Here is a 19,602-nt window from a genome sequence, read left to right on the forward strand (position 1 = left end):
AAAATTTCTATCTTTATTCAGCAGGACCTGCGCTGACGTCACAGCTCTCACCACGTGGCGAGCGCGATGACATCACCGAAGGTCCTTTTCCAGCCAGGTCCTGCAAGAAGAAGAAGAGAGAAGACGACCCCGGCTGCGCGATCAAGTGGATGAGGTGAGTTACATATTTTTTTTATTTTTAACCCCACAATGGACCTTTTACTTAGCATTCTAAATTATAGAATGCTATTATTTTCCATTATAACCATGTTATAATGGAAAATAATAAAATATACAGAACAATCCCAAACCCGAACTTCAGTGAAGTCCGGGTTCGGGTCTGGGTACCACAGTCAGTTTTTTATTACGTGCGTGCAAAATGCATATCACCCGCGCGATAAAAACTGAACATCGGAACGCAATCGCAATCAAAACTGACTGCAATTGTGTACCTATTAGCACAATTTTCCCTGATCGCAGACGCAACGCATCCGGACCTAATCCGGACACGCTTGTCTGCAAGGGGCCTAACTTGTATATATGCTGACATCGGGGGCGTCCCACCCGGTGTACAGCCGCTCATCCGACCTTATTCTCCTCTAAAGCACTGCTCTCTATGCCGGTTCTCTTATAGAATCAGTCTGTGCTGTAAATTCCGTGGCGGGGATGGGGTCCCACGTGGTTTGCAGTGAATCACGTGATGCGGGGGTAGGTCATGTGATACTTCCTCCCGTAATGCCAAGCCGGCGGAGATTGTGGAGTTTTCAGAGGGTATTTTTCTGATTCCTTTGAGTTTACATGAAGGTTAAAAATAAGATAGGATGAATCTTTATGGGTAGTGCAGTCTATAGCTTTTGCAAACGCGTTTCGAGGTCTTCCAACCTCTTCCCCCAATGCAGCATGAGACTGGAGGCAAACAGACATCAAGCATGGGGCCATAGATCGCTCTAAAAAATGGATCCATAAAGCAGTCCGCTCACGTAGTTACTCATCAGGTGCCGTTTAAGACCAGTTATTAATAAAAAATAATAAAAATCTGCTTCACGAGCTATAAATTGCAGACCGGCACCAGAGCAACACTGAAAGAACTGTTCAGCAGGGGTGCGGGGTGTCAGACCGCCCGCCGATCCTGAGGATAGGCCATCTATATTGAAATCCTGGTCTACCCCTTTAAGGGTATGTTCACATGTTCAGGATATATTGCAGATTTCTCAGCCACAAAACTGCAGCCAGAAAATCCACAGCATATTATAGTATCCGAAAAGTGGAGGAGATTCTACAAAATGCACACGCTACAGGAAAAAAAACTTGCTTTTGAAATTGCCCTGCGTTGCAAATTTTAAATTGCAAACTGTCAATTTAGACAGCGGATTTCTACCTTCGCAAGGCGAAATCTGCAGCAAAATCTGTGACAAACATTTATGAAGGACATGCACATTTCTGCTTTGAAAATTTGCACACGCGGCCGTACGCTGATCTGCCCGTTCACAGCAGCTACGTGCGGACTGGACCTGCTGATTTTTGCAGGACTGGAGACCCTCTAATGGTCCCCGCTCTCCCTCGACAGAAGATGTCTGGGGAGAGAGGAATTGGGAGTTTAGATTTCTATTTGCCTTTTATTCTGAGGGATAATAACCGGAGGAGTCTGGCAGCAGTTGACACCCCTCATTCAGAATACATGCATGCTCGGCTGAGTTCCCAGTGCATGTGTATGAGGGCTTGGGACAGTGAATGAGCGCTTGGCTGAAAGCTATGTAAAGTGTATGGCCAGCCTTATATTTATATCTTATCTATACCACGTGCCTTACATTTCTTTCTGCTCCTGTGCCTATAGACAGAATTCACATAGCACATACTGTATTTATAGTATGTATGATTAACCCTCTGGAGACCGGACAGGACTTAGAAACATCACATGAGTGACGAGTAGCTATTGCATTATAATGTACTATATACACTCATCTAAAGAATTATTAGGAACACCTGTTCTATTTCTCATGAATGTGATTATCTAGTCAACCAATCACATGGCAGTTGCTTCGATGCATGTAGGGTTGTGGTCCTGGTCAAGACAATCTCCTGAACTCCAAACTGAATGTCAGAATGGGAAAGAAAGGTGGGCTACAACAGCAGAAGACCCCACCGGGTACCACTCATCTCCATTACAAATAGGAAAAAGAGGCTACAATTTGCACGAGCTCACCAAAATTGGACTGTTGAAGACTGGAAAAATGTTGCCTGGTCTGATGAGTCTCGATTTCTGTTGAGACATTCAAATGGTAGAGTCTGAATTTGGCGTAAACAGAATGAGAACATGTATCCATCATGCCTTGTTACCACTGTGCAGGCTGGTGGTGGTGGTGTAATGGTGCGGGGGATGTTTTCTGGGCACACTTTAGGCCCCTTAGTGCCAATTGGCCATAGTTTAATTGCCACGGGCTACCTGAGCATTGTTTCTGACCATGTCCATCCCTTCATGACCACCATGTACCCATCCTCTAATGGCTACTTCCAGCAGGATAATGCACCATGTCACAAAGCTCAAATCATTTCAAATTGGTTTCTTGAACATGACAATGAGTTCACTGTACTAAAATGGCGCCCACAGTCACCAGATCTCAACCCAATAGAGCATCTTTGGGATGTGGTGGAACGGGAGCTTCGTGCCCTGGATGTGCATCCCTCAAATCTCCATCAACTGCAAGATGCTATCCTATCAATATGGGCCAACATTTCTAAAGAATGCTATCAGCACCTTGTTGAATCAATGCCACGTAGAATTAAGGCAGTTCTGTAGGCAAAAGGGGGTCCAACACCGTATTAGTATGGTGTTCCTAATAATTCTTTAGGTGAGTCTATATATATTCCATCTGAAGGACCCGGCTTTGCTCAGGTATATTTCATCTATTCCATTTAATGTTTGTGTGTGTCGACAGTATCCCCCACAACAGTGACCTCTACATCACCCCGCCCCTTTAACAGTGAACTCCACAGCCCCCCACCCCTTAACAATGACTTCCCTCCTTAAAAATGGACCTCCACAGCAGCCCACCCCCTTAACTTTGACCTTTACAGCAGCCCGCTCCTTTAACAGTGAGTTCCACAGCACCCTACCTCCTTGACAGTGACCTCCACAGGGGCCCGCCCCCTTAACAGTGACCATAAGTTACAGTCACCTTAACTGTGACCTCTACCGTTCCCTGCCCCCTTAACAGAGACCTCCACAGCGCCTGCCCCTTTAACAGGGACTGGCACAGTACCCTGCTCCCTTATCAGTGACCTCCACAGTACCCCCCTGCCTTAACAGTGACCTCCACAGCAGCTGCCCCTTTAATAGTGGCCTCCACAGTCCCCTGCCCCCTTAATAGTGGTCTCCACAGTGCCCGCCCCTTTAACAGTGACCTCCACAGTGCCCAAAGACAGAAATTTTATTATGAAAAATCAAAAAGTAAATAATAGAAGTATTTCACATCATATATCAAAACCATATTACCTCACACATAAGCTGTCTTCTACTAAGAATGTCCTTCGTTGCCTATAGCAACCAATCAGAGCTCATATTAATGACCTGTGGCAAAAAAGAAGCTGAGCTGTGATTGGCTGCTATATGCAACCTGATGAACATCCAGGCTGACTGCCACAACAGCCGACAGACAATGGCTCCTGGAGTTTGGCGGTTAGGCTACTAAGCATATTTTTTGGCAAATAATTGGGATGAAAATTTCCATTCAAAACATCTATAGTCTATGATGTTCCCCGAGTCACAGGAGGCGACTGTGCAAAATTTTGTGATTGTAAGTGCGGATTCCTTTAGGTATGTACGGTACATACCGTACATACCTACACTCAGCTTTATATAGTAGATGTCTGTATACTGCTGAGGTTTTAGTTTGTGTTAGGCTTGTTCATACATGGCAGTTTCCTGGCATTTTTGCTAGTGTGGCATTTTACCTCGGCATCCAGATGTGCAGTGTTAATGGATGGGAATTCACACACCGCATTATTTCCTCTGCACTTCTGATATCACATGCCATCAATTTATTTAAAATAGGACATTCTGCATTTTTTACCATTAGGCTGCGTTGACGTGCAGTTTTCATTAGGTGGATTTTGTATCTTTCTTTTTTCTTTTCAAAAACTCATCCTGCTGGAGCTCTTACCGTTTTTCTCCCATTTTAACAAGCACTTTGTAATTTTCTTCATGGAAAAACATGAAAAAGACACCATGAAGATGAAGATATCCTCCCCCCATAAAAAGGGGGGCTAGGAAAAAATGCCACAAAAGCAGCAAAAAAAGCTGCAAGCACCAAAAGAAAATAAAAAAAGAAAAGAAAGTGCTTGTCCTGGCCAAATGTATGTGTGTAAGAAGCCGTCAAGGGTTATCCCATGTTTATAATGTGAGATTAGTTTAAGCGATGACCACTGGGCGGCGCATTGCAGTGCACGGGAGTAAGGCAAACAGGGTATCGCAGCAAGGTATGTTGCTTCTGAGATACCGAACCAGAATAGCTTGAGAACTAGGAAAAAAACGGAGCGCCGGCCTGCTCTGCTGTTTCCTGGCCACTTGTTGATTGGCACATAGTCCCATCTCGCTTTAGAAACGGTGAGATGGAACAACCCCGTTTTCTGTCTCCGGGTTGGATCTTTCCTTTGTTCCCCATATTTAATCACTTGCTCGATTTTGTTGTCTGCACCTCAAAAATATCTCCAGAATCCACCCTTTTCTTATGGTGGAAGCGGCCAAAACTCTTGCTCCTTACGGTAATTCTCCCCCTTCAGTCTGTCCTAAATGCTGAATCCAGGCTTATCTTTCTGTCCACCCGCTATACTGATGCTACTAGTTTGGGCCAGTCACTTCAATGGTTGTCCACCCACCACAGAATACAGTTCAAACTTCTCACCCACAAAGCTCTCCACAGTGCTGCACCTCCATGCATCTCCTCCCTCATTTCCATCTACCACCCTACTCCGTTCTGCCAGTGATCTAAGATTAACATCCTCCATAATTCGTACCTCTCACTCTCGGCTTCAAGACTTTTCTTGAGCTGCACCTACTCTCTGGAATGCTCTATCCCGGAATATCAGGTCAATTCACAACTTCCTTACCTTCAAATATGCCTTATAAACACATCTTTTCAGACAGGCTTATCAGGCTTCCTAAACTAACTATTCCCCTAGTTCCCCCCCCCCCCCAAACTCCTCAGAACTCGATCTTCTAACAGTCCCACACCTGAAGCAGATCGGCGTACACCACTGCTTTCAGTACAAAGATGGCTGGACCACTTCATATAACAATCAACCAACTTTTGTGTCACCCTCACTTTCTCATACGGTAGATTGTAAGCTCTTGCGAGCAGGGCTTTCACTCCTAGAGTTTCAGTTGTATATTAGCTGATAACTTCACAGTCTCTGCTGCTATCACTGCACACACAGAACACATCATCAGTGCGGTCTAATAGGTTATTTGTGAATTGACCCCTAAGAAAAAGACCCGGGTGGCTCCAAATTCAACTTCAAATGGGGTTGTCTACTGCTGGACCTTGGGTCCCATTATTGTGTCAGAGACTGGGATCATCAGGTTCTTGTGATAAGCCAGTCCAACCAATGAACCTTTTCATATTCAACCTACAAATTTCTTGTAACAAAGTATCAAAGATCAGAAAGTGTTATTATGTATAGAGCAAAACAAGCACATTTTATTAAAGCCTAGGAGCCAACAACTCCAGTGGTCGGAAAGTGTGCCCCATAAAAAAAAAATCTATTGACCCGCTGACCCATTCCAGGCTGCTTCCGGAAGTGGCTTGGTCCCACCATGACCACTGCAGCCAATCACTGGTTTCAGAGGTCACATGTGCTTATCACTGCTAGGGACACGCCTTTCAAGCACATGTGACTGGGCCAAGCCAATTCTGGTCGGACTGGGACCAGAAGCAGCCAGGAATGGAGCAGAGGAGCTGGAATGGTTGGACCCTAGGGAGGACCACCCCTTTAATGTCCTGACGGACATGATGGCCTGACCCCTACTAATGTCTTCCCTTTTTTGCTTGCGATATGAGAGTGTTAACCTTTTTATTTTCACCTTCATTCTATCGTCATCCTGCCGGCGTCTCCTTCTCCCATGCTGTAGCGCTGGCCAATCGCAGCGCTCAGCTCATAGCCTGAGAGGATTTTTTCTCTCTCAGGCTATGAGCTGAGCGCTGCGATCGGCCAGCGCTACAGCATGGGAGAAGGAGACGCCTGCAGGTTTCACTGGGTGGAGCCTAACTATGAAGATACCGGAGCCTATACCGGGAGAACGGAGCGGCGCCCAGGTATAACAGTAATTGCAGGTAGATCCCTGGGCGCCGCTCTCCATGTCTGTATAGTTAGTTTAGATGTTTTATTCTAGTGAAAGGTCTTCTTTAACATGCTGATATTGATGCCAATGCATACAGATTAAAGGTTTCCACGAAAAATATTCTACAGTTTTCACACCAGCACCTGGATCTGAATACTTTTGTAATTGCGTTTAATTAAAAATTTTGCATAGCCACTGAGTTATTCAATAAACTGTATCTGTATAGCGCCACCTGCTGTTTTTTCTTTTCTTATTTCTTTGACCTGCTCACTGAGATGACCGCACATGCTCAGTTTCATTCATCAACTGCCTCCTGAGCTGTGATAGGGAGAGCTGAGACACGCCCCCTGAGCTGTGATAGGGAGAGCTGAGACATGCCCCCTGAGCTGTGATAGGGAGTACTGAGACACGCCCCCCTGAGCTGCAGCAGAACAGACACTCCCCTTGAGCTGCCAGCTTGATATAAATGTAGCAGAGCAATGAATAGGGAGATCTCTGGATGCGTGTGAGGTACGGGGCTGGTTCTAGCTTTGTTATAAAGAGATTGTCATGGACTAAATGATTCATTTTTTACATTAGTCATGGTATAACCCATTTAAAGGACGTGTTTTTACAGCTGAGAAAGGCTCGGGTTGGACCAAAACTAGCAAGGCAAAAGAACCGAACGAGCGTAGGGATGCTTGTTGGCTTGCATCAAGAGGACCTCTCTTCCATGAGCATTGCTGCTGCCAGCCGCTGGAGGTATACACTACTAACAGCAGCAGAAGGCACTGAAAGCAGCCATTGTCACCCAATGCACACTTATTGTGCTAACCCCACCATTTACATCGGAGCGGAGAAACACTATTGCCATTAGCCGACAATTAATTAAAGCTTCCTTTCTATGACTTTAATTTATGTAATACAAAGTATCTCATCTGCTTAGTCAGTGTATGGGAGGCTGTCATATGATTTACACCTACCCTCTGACAGGCTCCCTTCAAATTCAGTAAATAATTTTTGATCATCAATAGCATTATGTTTTATTTTCCAGTAAAGTTAGAATTTCTTTACTACATTTAACTACATGGGTTTACCAAGGACAGAAGTTGGCAGACTAACCTGATTTTGTTTTTATGAGGAGCTGAGTAGTAGCCTGGACAGAGGCGCGGCTGTTGATGTAGTGAGGTAAGTAGTAGCCTGGACAGAGGGGCGGCTGTGGATGTAGTGAGGTGAGTAGTAGCCTGGACAGAGGCGCGGCTGTGGATGTAGTGAGGTAAGTAGTAGCCTGGACAGAGGGGCGGCTGTGGATGTAGTGAGGTAAGTAGTAGCCTGGACAGAGGGGCGGCTGTGGATGTAGTGAGGTGAGTAGTAGCCTGGACAGAGGCGCGGCTGTGGATGTAGTGAGGTAAGTAGTAGCCTGGACAGAGGGGCGGCTGTGGATGTAGTGAGGTGAGTAGTAGCCTGGTAGTGAGGTAAGTAGTAGCCTGGACAGAGGGGCGGCTGTGGATGTAGTGAGGTGAGTAGTAGCCTGGACAGCGGGGCGGCTGTGGATGTAGTGAGGTGAGTAGTAGCCTGGACAGAGGGGCGGCTGTGGATGTAGTGAGGTAAGTAGTAGCCTGGACAGAGGGGCGGCTGTGGATGTAGTGAGGTAAGTAGTAGCCTGGACAGAGGGGCGGCTGTGGATGTAGTGAGGTAAGTAGTAGCCTGGACAGAGGGGCGGCTATGGATGTAGTGAGGTAAGTAGTAGCCTGGACAGAGGGGCGGCTGTGGATGTAGTGAGGTAAGTAGTAGCCTGGACAGAGGGGCGGCTGTGGATGTAGTGAGGTAAGTAGTAGCCTGGACAGAGGGGCGGCTATGGATGTAGTGAGGTAAGTAGTAGCCTGGACAGAGGGGCGGCTGTGGATGTAGTGAGGTAAGTAGTAGCCTGGACAGAGGCGCGGCTGTGGATGTAGTGAGGTGAGTAGTAGCCTGGACAGAGGGGCGGCTATGGATGTAGAGAGGTAAGTAGTAGCCTGGACAGAGGCGCGGCTGTGGATGTAGTGAGGTGAGTAGTAGCCTGGACAGAGGGGCGGCTGTGGATGTAGTGAGGTAAGTAGTAGCCTAGACAGAGGCGCGGCTGTGGATGTAGTGAGGTGAGTAGTAGCCTGGACAGAGGCGCGGCTGTGGATGTAGTGAGGTAAGTAGTAGCCTGGACAGAGGGGCGGCTGTGGATGTAGTGAGGTGAGTAGTAGCCTGGACAGAGGGGCGGCTGTGGATGTAGTGAGGTAAGTAGTAGCCTGGACAGAGGGGCGGCTGTGGATGTAGTGTTTCTGAATTTTGCAAAGGCTTTTAATACTGTCCCTCATAGACGTTTCATAGGTAAAGTAAGGTCTTGGGAACTGAATTTCAATGTACAAAGCTAAAACAGATCTACTCCAACAAACAAACAGACCATCATATCTCAGCTTCCTAGAGGGAGTGGGAAATACGTTACCCTGGAATTTCTAGTTTTTCACAGTGATGTCACGTTCATCGGTCACATGGCCTGGGAGCGGCTCAGTCCCAGCTGCAATACCAAGCACAGCCGCTATCTAGTGGACGACCCTACGCTTGGGAGGCCGCGGCCTCTTCAAACAGCAGATTAGTGGGAGTGCCAGGAGTTGGACCCCCGCTAATCAGATACTGATGACCAATCCTGAAGGTTAGGTCATTAGTATTAAAGGGATTGTCCGCTTTATTTATATTGATGACCTATCCTGCATATTCAAGATCAGGCCGCACCAGCGCTTTGTAAAGTGGTAGTATTACATCCCTGCCCCGCGAGTCCATGCCTCGTTTAATGCATGACAATATCCCGGTGGCCTTAGAAGCAGCTGATTGACATTGTTTGCCGTTATTCAATCTATGATCTACAAGGACACCCAAATCCTTCTTTATAAGTGACTCTCCCAGTGCTACATCCCCTAGGACATATGAAGCACAGAGATTATTACTACCAAGATGCATAACTTTACATTTGTCCACATTGAACCTCATTTGCCAAGTTGATACCCAATCACTCGGAGTGTCCCAGTCAGCTTGTAGTTTATGGACATCTTCCATAGACTGTACAGTTCTACACAGCTTAGTGTCATCTGCAAAAATAGATATGGTGCTATTAATCTCATCCTCGATATCATTAATAAATAAATTAACTAATAGAGGACCCAACATTGAACCTTGGGGTACACCACTTATAACCCGGGACCATTCTGAATAGGAATCATTGACCACAACTCTCTGGACACGGTCCTTTAGCCAGTTTTCAATCCATTTACAAACGATACTTTCCAAGCCAATAGAGGTGACCTTCAAGACTGCGGCTGCAGGGGGATGGGATATGGGGGATTAGTATGGATGGGATATGTGCCTCACACTTACATATCCCACTTACATACATATCCCATGTCTAGTAGACTAAAACCGCATATACATAGCAGAAAACATCCATCAAAAAAGCAGGCTGCAAATGTGCTTATTACGTAAAACATATGGATCATTTTTATGATTGCATTGTACTCATTTTTGTCTAAAAATATTTTTTTCAATTCGCCTTCGTTAAAAATTTTCAGCAGTTTTTGTGATACAAGCAGTTAAAAATCAGTCTATTTGTAGACTGTCCCTAAGGCCTCATGCACACGACAGTTTTTTTTCACGGCCCGCAAAAACGGGGTCCGTGGGTCCGTGATCCGTGACCGTTTTTTCGTCCGTGGGTCTTCCTTGATTTTTGGAGGATCCACGGACATGAAAAAAAAGTCGTTTTGGCGTCCGCCTGGCCGTGCGGAGCCAAACGGATCCGTCCTGAATTACAATGCAAGTCAATAGGGACGGATCCGTTTGAAGTTGACACAATATGGTGCCATTTCAAACGGATCCGTCCCCATTGACTTTCAATGTAAAGTCTGGAGTTCTTTTATACCATCGGATTGGAGTTTTCTCCAATCCGATGGTATATTTTAACTTGAAGCGTCCCCATCACCATGGGAACGCCTCTATGTTAGAATATACTGTCGGATATGAGCTACATCGTGAAAATCAGATCCGACAGTATATTCTAACACAGAGGCGTTCCCATGGTGATGGGGACGCTTCAGGTTAGAATATACTGAAAAACTGTGTACATGACTGCCCCCTGCTGCCTGGCAGGTGCTGCCAGGCAGCAGGGGGCAAACCCCCCCCCCCCCTGTTTTTAACTCATTGGTGGCCAGTGCGGCCGCCCCCCCTCCCTCCCCTGTAGTTAACTCATTGGTGGCCAGTGCGGCCGCCCCCCCCCTCCCTCCCCTGTGCGGCCCCCTCCCTCCCCTGTAGTAAACTCGTTGGTGTCCAGTGGGCCCCCCCTCCCTCCGCTGTAGATAACTCGTTGGTGGCCAGTGGGCCCTCTCCCCTCCCTCCCCCTCCTAATTAAAATCGCCCCCCTATCATTGGTGGCAGTGGTGAGTACCGATCGGAGTCCCAGTGTAATCGCTGGGGCTCCGATCGGTAACCATGGCAACCGGGACGCTACTGCAGTCCCGGTTGCCATGGTAGCTTAGCAATTTGTAGAAGCTTCATACTTACCTGAAGAGCTGCGATGTCTGTGACCGGCCGGGAGCTCCTCCTACTGGTAAGTGAAAGGTCTGTGCGGCGCATTGCTTATAGCACAGACCTGTCACTTACCAGTAGGAGGAGCTCCCGGCCGGTCACAGACATCGCTGCTCTTCAGGTAAGTATAAAGCTTCTACAAATTGCTAAGCTACCATGGCAACCGGGACTGCAGTAGCGTCCCGGTTGCCATGGTTACCGATCGGAGCCCCAGCGATTACACTGGGACTCCGATCGGTACTCACCACTGCCACCAATGATAGGGGGGCGATTTTAATTAGGAGGGGGTGGGAGGGGAGAGGGCCCACTGGCCACCAATGAGTTATCTATAGCGGACGGAGGGGGGGCCCACTGGCCACCAATGAGTTATCTATAGCGGACGGAGGGGGGGCCCACTGGACACCAATGAGTTATCTATAGCGGACCGAGGGGGGGGCCCACTGGACACCAATTAGTTAACTACAGGGGAGGGAGGGGGGGCTGGCTACCAAGAAGTTAACTACAGGGGAGGGAGGGGGGGGGGGCGGCCGCACTGGCCACAAATGAGTTAAAAACAGGGGGGGGGGGGTCTGCCCCCTGCTGCCTGGCAGCACCTGCCAGGCAGCAGGGGGCAGTCATGTACACAGTTTTTCAGTATATTCTAACCTGAAGCGTCCCCATCACCATGGGAACGCCTCTGTGTTAGAATATACTGTCGGATCTGAGTTTTCGCGAAGTGAAAACTTAGATCAGAAAAAGCTTTTATGCAGACGGATCTTCGGATCCGTCTGTATGAAAGCAACCTACGGCCACGGATCACGGACACGGATGCCAATCTTGTGTGCATCCGTGTTCTTTCACGGACCCATTGACTTGAATGGGCCCGTGAACCGTTGGCCGTGAAAAAAATAGGACAGGTTATATTTTTTTCACGGCCTCGAAACACGGGTCACGGGCGCGGTGTAAAAACGGTGCACAAGCCGAGTTTTCTACGGCCCCATTGAAAGTCAATGGAGCCGCAGAAAAAAACGGAAAACGGCACAACGGCCACGGGTGCACACAACGGTCGTGTGCATGAGGCCTTATGTGGTCCTTCAGCTGACAGCTCATGTGAGATATTATCTCTGATCTCTTGACCTTATTCCTTAAAGGATATGGATATTATTACTTCAAGGATATGGATAATTTTTATGATTGCATTTTACTTATTTTTGTCTAAAAATACTTTTTTCAATTGGTCTTAGTTAAAAATTTTCAGCAGTTTTTCTGATGCAAGCAGTTAAATCAGTCTATTTGTAAGTTCCTTCAGCTGGCAGCTCATGTGAAATCGTGTATCTGATCTCCTGACCTCATAAATACTCATTTAAGTCATATTCTTAAAAGTTAAAGGGAACCTGTCACCAGGATTTAGTGTATAGAGCTGAGGACATGGGTTGCTAGATGTCCGCTAGCACATCTGCAATACCCAGTCCCCATAGCTCTGTGTGCTTTTATTGTGTAGAAAAAACGATTTGATACATATGCAAATTAACCTGAGATGAGTCCTGTCCCTGACTCCTCTCACATACAGGACTCATCTCAGGTTAATTTGCATATGTATCAAATCGGTTTTTTTACACAATAAAAGCACACAGAGCTTTGGGGACTGGGTATTGCGGATGTGCTAGCGGCGATCTAGCAACCCATGTCCTCAGCTCTATACCCAAAATCCAGGTGACAGGTTCCCTTTAAGCTATAATCAGTGTTTATAAGGTTAGGAAATCAGGGATAAGGCTTCACATGAACCATCAGCTGAGGGAACTCAGGAGGGTCAGTGTGCAAATATACTGAATTTAAACCTCATGTATCAAAAAATACTGCAGAAATTTTGTTAATAAAAACCAAATGATTTTTAATCCAAAATGAATCTTAAAAAAGTATCACAAAAACTGCTGAACATTTCTAGTAGAAACCAACTGAAAAAATTATTTTTAGCCTAAGTTGAGTAAAATGTGATCATAAAGAAAACAATTGTAAATCCCACAAAGATGTCCATAGTCTTTAGGCCTTTTTGTGATGGAAGGACAGGTCATAGTAAATGCATAGTAAAGCTAGCATTGGGATTTGAGTCTCCTGGGCTTATGGAGACAGTCAGCAGGTAGCGGACCCCTATGATAAGTGACAGAATCGGACTGTTACTGACTATGCCTGCAGTTTTTGGAGCTTAGTGCTGAGTCATTGACAGGGGACAGACATGATCTGTTCACTTTGTGCTTTTTTCTCTCCCCTAAAGTGTCCCAGATTTCCACAGAATTTTGCAAGCCGGGCAAAAATGTCCGACCTACATTATATTAAGACAACCCAAGGAACACACACCACACCCTGCTGCTGTCCCCCTGCAGTCCCTGTCGGAGGTGAGGATCACATTTGGGTAGACTTTAGATACTCAGATGTATTTGGTGACAGTGGAGAGGGTTCCTGGGCACAGACGCTGGCACTACGCTCTGCACTGGCAGGGATGGAAATCTGAATACAATGTAACGATCCTGAGGAGACAATGTTGCTAAGCAGTACAATAAGCAGAGGATGCACCTTAGTAAAAGGAACCATGAGCCACCTACCCAGGGTCGCCATGAGCCATGACTGACGTATACAGGGGAATAACTCTCCTTCCCACGGAGGTCCCGCCGGCATTTTCTATCAGGGGAGTTAACAAGTTGAGAAATAAAATTCCAAAGAAGATCCGTGATGATGAAGCTTGATGAGAATAGAAGAACAGGTAATAGCATTAATACTCTCCATCTAGTCACTACATACCCTCATATACCACCCCTGTCACTACATACCCTCATATACCACCCCTGTCACTTCATACCCTCATATACCCCCCCCCTGTCACTACATACCCTCATATACCACCCCTGTCACTACATACCCTCATATATCACCCCTGTCACCACCTACCCTCATATACCACCCCTGTCACTACATACCCTCATATACCACCCCTGTCACTACATACCCTCATATACCACCCCTGTCACCACCTACCCTCATATACCACCCCTGTCACCACCTACCCTCATATACCACCCCTGTCACTACATACCCTCATATACCACCCCTGTCACCACCTACCCTCATATACCACCCCTGTCACTACATACCCTCATATACCACCCCTGTCACTACATACCCTCATATACCACCCCTGTCACCACCTACCCTCATATACCACCCCTGTCACTTCATACCCTCATATACCACCCCTGTCACTACATACCCTCATATACCACCCCTGTCACCACCTACCCTCATATACCACCCTGTCACTACATACCCTCATATACCACCCCTGTCACTACATACCCTCATATACCACCCCTGTCACTACATACCCTCATATACCACCCCTGTCACCACCTACCCTCATATACCACCCTGTCACTACATACCCTCATATACCACCCCTGTCACTTCATACCCTCATATACCACCCCTGTCACTACATACCCTCATATACCACCCCTGTCACTACATACCCTCATATACCACCCCTGTCACTACATACCCTCATATACCACCCCTGTCACCACCTACCCTCATATACCACCCTGTCACTACATACCCTCATATACCACCCGTCACTTCATACCCTCATATACCACCCCTGTCACTACATACCCTCATATATCACCACTGTCACTACATACCCTCATATACCACCCTGTCACTACATACCCTCATATACCACCCCTGTCACTGCATACCCTTATATTCCACCCCTGTCACTACATACCCTCATATACCACCCCTGTTATTGCATACCCTCATATACCACCCCTGTCACCACCTACCCTCATATACCACCCCTGTCACTACATACCCTCATATACCACCCCTGTCACTACATACCCTCATATACCACCCCTGTCACCACCTACCCTCATATACCACCCCTGTCACTACATACCCTCATATACCACCCCTGTCACACCTACCCTCATATACCACCCCTGTCACTACATACCCTCATATACCACCCCTATCACCACCTACCCTCATATACCACCCCTGTCACCACCTACCCTCATATACCACCCCTGTCACACCTACCCTCATATACCACCCCTGTCACTACATACCCTCATATACCACCCCTGTCACTACATACCCTCATATACCACCCCTGTCACCACTCACCCTCATATACCATCCCTGTCACCACCTACCCTCATATACCACCCCTGTCACTACATACCCTCATATACCACCCCTGTCACTATATACCCTCATATATCACCCCTGTCACTATATACCCTCATATATCACCCCTGTCACTACATACCCTCATATACCACCCCTGTCACCACCTACCCTCATATACCACCCCTGTCACCACATACCCTCATATACCACCCCTGTCACCACCTACCCTCATATACCACCCCTGTCACTACATACCCTCATATACCACCCCTGTCACTACATACCCTCATATATCACCCCTGTCACTACATACCCTCATATACCACCCCTGTCACTACATACCCTCATATACCATTCCTGTCACTACATACCCTCATATACCACCTCTGTCACTACATACCCTCATATACCACCCTGTCACTACATACCCTCATATACCACCCTGTCACTACATACCCTCATATACCACCCCTGTCACTACATACCCTCATATACCACCCCTGTCACTGCATACCCTCATATACCACCCCTGTCACTGCATACCCTCATATACCACCCCTGTCACTACATACCCTCATATACCACCCCTGTCACTGCATACCCCCATATACCACCCCTGTCACTACATACACTCATATACCACCTTTGTCAATACATACCCTCATATACCACCCCTGTCACCACCTACCCTCCTATACCCTCATATAACGAGGAGTATCTGCATCACCCATCTAAAGCCTGGAGTCATTACTGGCCAAGGGCAGGTGACACTTCAGTCTCTTGGGGCCTTATTAAGACATGCAAATAAGTACAAAGTGCAATAAATATATAAATCCCAACCTCGGAGTAAGAGAAATCAGTGGTGCACATAATATATGCCCATATTGCATGCCCCCAGGTTACCCTCAGTCTAGGTGAACAGCACCTTGCCCACTTACCTGCTTGTTTTTAGCACAGTGTAGGGTGTCTGTGCCTCCCCCCACCTTTTCCCCTTTTCTCTCCTGTCACCTCTGCTCCTGGCTCTATCCCTGGACTGCTTCCCATGTGCAGATACACTACTGCTGACTTCTCATCTCTGCAGTTCTAATGGGGAGGAGAGAGGACTAAGCCCTGCCTCTGCCCCTGTCTGCAGATTCTCCTGTATCAGAGTAGGAGATATTCCACATCCCTATACAATGCAGAGACTTCAATGCAGGCACCACAAAGTATGGGCAGAAGTGCAGCACTGTGGCATCACACCTTTCATGCCCCATGGTTAGGGCACCATATCAGGGTCTTCCCGTTTGCAATATTCCTTGTATCAATATTTATTATTTTTATGATGATATTTACAAACAAGATACTTTCTTATGAACTTATCTCCTCCCTGTATGAATAAAGACTTGGCTATGAGGCAATGAATGCAGATGTAGCAGAGCTAAGATTCTCAAATGCAGCAAAACCAAGCTGTTCATTTAGAAAAATTGTGAGTTGACATAGAGCTGCAGATAGATCTCACCTAGAAGGTTATTTTCTAAGAGTTAAATGACAAAGATTCAGCTCTAGTGGTCCCAGGCAGGATGGACAAGCTGCAGACCGATTGCTGCAAGACTATTATAGATGCTTGGATCATGATGTAGGCTCTAAATAGCAAATAGTGTATCCCCTAAATTTAGCTACAGTGGATATGATGCAGAATATATAAAGATGGAAGGATGCCTGTCATGTTATGATAAAGGCTAGGCAATGATGTAAAGGACAGAGGGAGGGAGGGGTAGTAGCACATGGGACAGGGGGAGGAGGGGGAGGAGGAGAGACAGGGAGAAAAGTCCTGAGATCAGATTAGGAAAGAAATGACAGGGAGAGAAGAAGGAGAGACAATGGGAGAGGAAGACATGGAGTGAAGTCAGGACAGGCTGGATGTGACTAGTATGGGGTATCAGATTTAGATACTTGTATGTGGTGCACTGAAGACTACAGTCCATAGACATCAAACTGCAGACCAGGAGGACAAGCTGCTGGATCCCAGTCCAGGGGTAAGTACAGTCACTGCATAGAGAATAGTTATTCACATGATTATGCATTGCTAGGACTAAACTGTATGACCTCCCATGTGTATGCTAAGGTTATTTGGTGCATGCAAGTCAGTACTTTCCATGGTTGATCTGCAGGAGAATACAGCCTATAGCAGTGCCCTGTAGAAAAGATGACTACAGAGAAAGTCCAGAAAGAAATGTCTGTCCCATGGCCATTGCTTAAAACTCCTAGACACTTTGGCAACTTTCTGCTTGCAAGCACCCACATCCGAATGAGGATTTAGGGATAGAATATGGTAGTCTAGAGACTGGTTTAGAGATCAATAGCTAGAATATCTGGGGATCTAGGGTGATGAAAGGGTCGGTACTGATATCTGTTATCCATGGTGGTCTAATGTTAATACTGTATAATAATATCATGGTCACATGTCATGCTCTAAGATGGTGAAGGAGTTAATTATGGTGGTCTGTGGCAGCAAACCTATAATTTAATGGTATTTAAAGGGTCACTGACTTTTCAAAAAAACTTTTGATATGTCATAGAGACATATGGAAAGTCTAGATCTGTTGAGGTCTGAGCGCTGAGACCCCCATGGATCTTTAGAACAAGGAGAAAGAAGCGTGTATATATTGTGCTCCCTCTCTGTCCTCGCTGCAGAAGATGGAATGGAGATAGCCCCATAGATGGAGCCTGCGAGGAGAGGGAGCGACAAATGCGTACGCTTCTCTCCCCTCGTTCTAGTGATTGGTGGAAGTCTCAGCGCTCAGATCTAAACTTTTGATATGCCTCTGTGACATATGAAACATTTTTTTGAAAAGTTAGTGAACCTTTGATATAAATAAGTTCAGAACTTCACAAAAAGGTCAGAGCTCTGCTTTTCTGAGACAGATTTCTGATTTCTTCTCTTTATAGGGGTGATTCCACAAACAGCAACCCCACCGCAGGAACCGTCCTCCCTATCACTAGACTGGGGGATACCAAACCCCCTGTTTCTAGTCAGTGCACAGCCACAGTGAGGACGGGGTTGAATGGAGTGGTGGTCACGCAACGCACCCTAGCCCTCCATTTAATGCCAATAGCGCTATGCAAATTCATAATTGGTGATATTTATCATGATGAAGTCATTTTCTGTATAAACGTATCATGCTACACCCATTGCTTGCATGAAATAGATACTAAAACAGTTTGTAAGTTTAAAAAAAAAATATATATAATTCCGTTCGGTTCATCCTATTATCCTGTAGTGGTGAGGAAGGCAAAAGGCCGATGAGGTAGAGGCCAATGTTCCTAATCTTAGCGGAAAATTCCTTCCCGACTCCAATCAGGCAATCAGAATAACTCCCTGGACCAACGACCCCTCTCTAGTAGCTATAGCCTGTAATATTATTACACTCCAGAAATACATCCAGGCCCCTCCTGAATTCCTTTATTGTTCTCACCATCACCACCTCCTCAGGCAGAGAGTTCCATAGTCTCACTGCTCTTACCGTAAAGAATCCTCTTCTATGTTTGTGTACAAACCTTCTTTCCTCCAGACGCAGAGGATGTCCCCTCGTCACAGTCACCGTCCTGGGGATAAATAGATGATGGGAGAGATCTCTGTACTGATTCCTGATATATTTATATATAGTTATTAGATCTCCTCTCAGTCGTCTTTTTTTCTAAAGTGAATAACCCTAATTTTGATACTCTATCAGGGTACTGTAGTCCCCCCATTCCAGTTATTACTTTAGTTGCCCTCCTCTGAACCCTCTCCAGCTCTGCTATGTTTTTCTTGTGCACAGGAACCCAGAATTGTATACTACAATGGCGGATTGTAATAGGGGCAAGTTTGCGTCAGTATCCCCGGGCCCAACGTTTCTGTGGGGGCCCATCGCCATCTAAAATGCCCATTACAAGGAAGGAGAGTGTGACGCTCTTAAGAGAAAAGGCCTCTTCGCCATATATATGTATGTTACTAGTCACATGGAGATGATGTCATCACAGGCCCTTTCTCCTCTAGGAGTGTTACTGCAGGAGAAATTTGCTATAGTTTTAAGTGAGATTACATCAGGAAAAGGTGACAGAGGGTGTTGTGCTATATACTGCACACTGTGGGTGCTATAGCATATACTGCATACTGTGGGGTACTGTATACTATGGGGTGTTATACAGGTCCTTCTCAAAAAATTAGCATATTGTGATAAAGTTCATTATTTTCTGTAATGTACTGATAAACATTAGACTTTCATATATTTTAGATTCATTACACACCAACTGAAGTAGTTCAAGCCTTTTATTGTTTTAATATTGATGATTTTGGCATACAGCTCATGAAAACCCCAAATTCCTATCTCAAAAAATTAGCATATCATGAAAAGGTTCTCTAAACGAGCTATTAACCTAATCATCTGAATCAACTAATTAACTCTAAACACCTGCAAAAGATTCCTGAGGCTTTTAAAAACTCCCAGCCTGGTTCATTACTCAAAACCGCAATCATGGGTAAGACTGCCGACCTGACTGCTGTCCAGAAGGCAATC

At 46.2% G+C, this 19,602-nt stretch overlaps 1 protein-coding gene across 3 annotated transcripts in view; it reads right to left on the reverse strand.

The window, feature by feature from the left end:
• The window catches only part of SCN4B (sodium voltage-gated channel beta subunit 4), a 96,410-nt gene extending 80,274 nt beyond the window's left edge, over positions 1–16,136 (reverse strand). For 2 of the 3 annotated variants that reach the window (XR_006387715.1, XM_044278245.1), the window contains exons 1-3: positions 16,003–16,136; positions 13,477–13,612; positions 9,292–9,411 (exon numbers count right to left, since the gene is read on the reverse strand). Coding sequence is in view for 2 of the 3 variants with exons in the window: in XM_044278245.1 (XP_044134180.1) it covers positions 9,292–9,411; positions 13,477–13,549 (193 nt within the window). In the remaining variant the exon portion in view is untranslated. The remainder of the gene's footprint in view (positions 1–9,291; positions 9,412–13,476; positions 13,613–16,002) is intronic. The other variant, XM_044278246.1, reaches the window with a different exon arrangement.
• Positions 16,137–19,602: the final 3,466 nt, after the last annotated feature.

Source organism: Bufo gargarizans, chromosome 2, assembly GCF_014858855.1.
Source record: "Bufo gargarizans isolate SCDJY-AF-19 chromosome 2, ASM1485885v1, whole genome shotgun sequence".
Lineage (NCBI taxonomy): Eukaryota > Metazoa > Chordata > Amphibia > Anura > Bufonidae > Bufo > Bufo gargarizans.